We start from the raw sequence: 1,546 nt of genomic DNA on the forward strand, positions 1-1,546 counted from the left end.
GTGGGCCCCGCTTACTGGCCCTGGCGCACGTGGCAGGACCAGGGAGCACCCTCTGATAGCACCCTTTGGTCACCCGAGAGGAGCTACCCCACTGGGGCTGTGCTGGAGGTGACATGCAGTGACAACCATGTCACCATGGGATGCAGAGAGGCTCAGGGACAGACTGGTGACAACTAGGGGGGGTTCAGACACAGGGACCCCCCAGTGTAGCCCACGCTGGAGCAGGGCAGGACAGGCACAAGCCAAGGATGTTCCTCCTTCTCCATCCCCCTGAGCAGGGAGGGGTGGTCCCTGTGGCCACCATTTGGGACTCTGGGCCACCACACTGCCACCCTGGGTGCTTTCTCTGTGGCTGAGAACAACAGACTTGTGACACCTGTGACCCAGCACAGTGTGGAGGCTGCCAGTCAGCTCCAGCCCCAGGCTGGGCTGTGGGATGGGAGCCCTGGGAATTCTGTGCATCCCTCAGCCAGCAGCACCCACACCCAAGGCCCCTCTGGATCCCTGGTCTCCCTGTCCCCCCCCACCTGGGCAGTGACTCACGGAAACCAAGGCTCTAAAACCCCAGGATTTACACCAAAACAAATCCTACAACTTCCCGCACACCGGGAGGAAGGACAAACGGCCTGGATTGTCCCACACCCACAGCCCAGCCCGTGGCCCTGAGCCCCCCCCATGGGCAGCCAGTGCCTGGCAGGCTCCTGGCTGGAGCGGGTGGGAGCTCTGCTCTGGGGATGGAGGCATGGCACAGGAGCCGGCAGTGGCTCAGTGCCACGGAGGAGCAGTTGGGCACAACGTGTTCCAGCATTCACACCTCGCATCCTCACCGGCTGCCCGGCTAATTCCGGCACATTCTCCTTGGCTGCCGCTCAGCAGCGCCGATGGCAGAGGAGATTTTGGGGAAGGGGGAGGTGAGTGCTGGTGCAGCTGCTGAGAGGGACAGGCCTTGGGGAGCCTCGTGGCTGTCCTTGGGGACCCTCAAACTGCTCTGGCTCCCTGGCCCCAGCCAGCCAGGGAAGAGGAGAGACTGGCCAGGGACCCTGCTCAGGTGGGCAGGAGTGGGTGGGATATCTCCTGGATGGATTTGGGATAGCTCTGGAATGCACATCGCTGCCCACAGCCCTGCTCCCATGAGCACACCAGCATGTCATGGCATGGCACAGGATGCCCACTGAGTTCCCCAGAGTGCTGCTGCCAGGGAAGCACATGGCAGACACTCACACGTGCTGTGCACTGCAGCCTCTCTGGGCGCTGCACGGCACAGAATGGGGTCTGGACTCCTCCGGCCGGGAGAGGATGCACCTACTCCAAAGGAAACTTTGGCATGGCCCACGCCAGGCTCTGTCCCCCAGCCCCGCTCGGTGCCCTGCTCCCATGCCATGCCCCACCATGGGCTCATGGCACAGCCCCACCAGTGCTGTGTCCCCACCAGTGGTGTCCCGGGACCCGCAGCACTGACCTGTGCAGGTGCAGGGGCTGCAGCTCCTCTTTCTGGAAGCAGACGAAGCAGAAGGAATCCATCGCTCTGCTCCAGTGGCCGCCGTGC

The 1,546-nt window shown here is 63.5% G+C and overlaps 1 protein-coding gene across 1 annotated transcript in view; it reads right to left on the minus strand.

The window, feature by feature from the left end:
- Window positions 1–1,546, minus strand: part of LOC103763568 (serine/threonine-protein kinase SBK1) — a 16,888-nt gene extending 15,342 nt beyond the window's left edge. The window contains exon 1 of the mRNA XM_018067531.3: window positions 1,460–1,546. Coding sequence (XP_017923020.2) covers window positions 1,460–1,521 — 62 coding nt within the window. The 5' untranslated portion in view covers window positions 1,522–1,546. The remainder of the gene's footprint in view (window positions 1–1,459) is intronic.

The sequence above is a fragment of the Manacus vitellinus genome, unplaced genomic scaffold (genome assembly GCF_001715985.3).
Source record: "Manacus vitellinus isolate BGI_N305 unplaced genomic scaffold, ASM171598v3 scaffold_12_pilon, whole genome shotgun sequence".
Classification (NCBI taxonomy): domain Eukaryota; kingdom Metazoa; phylum Chordata; class Aves; order Passeriformes; family Pipridae; genus Manacus; species Manacus vitellinus.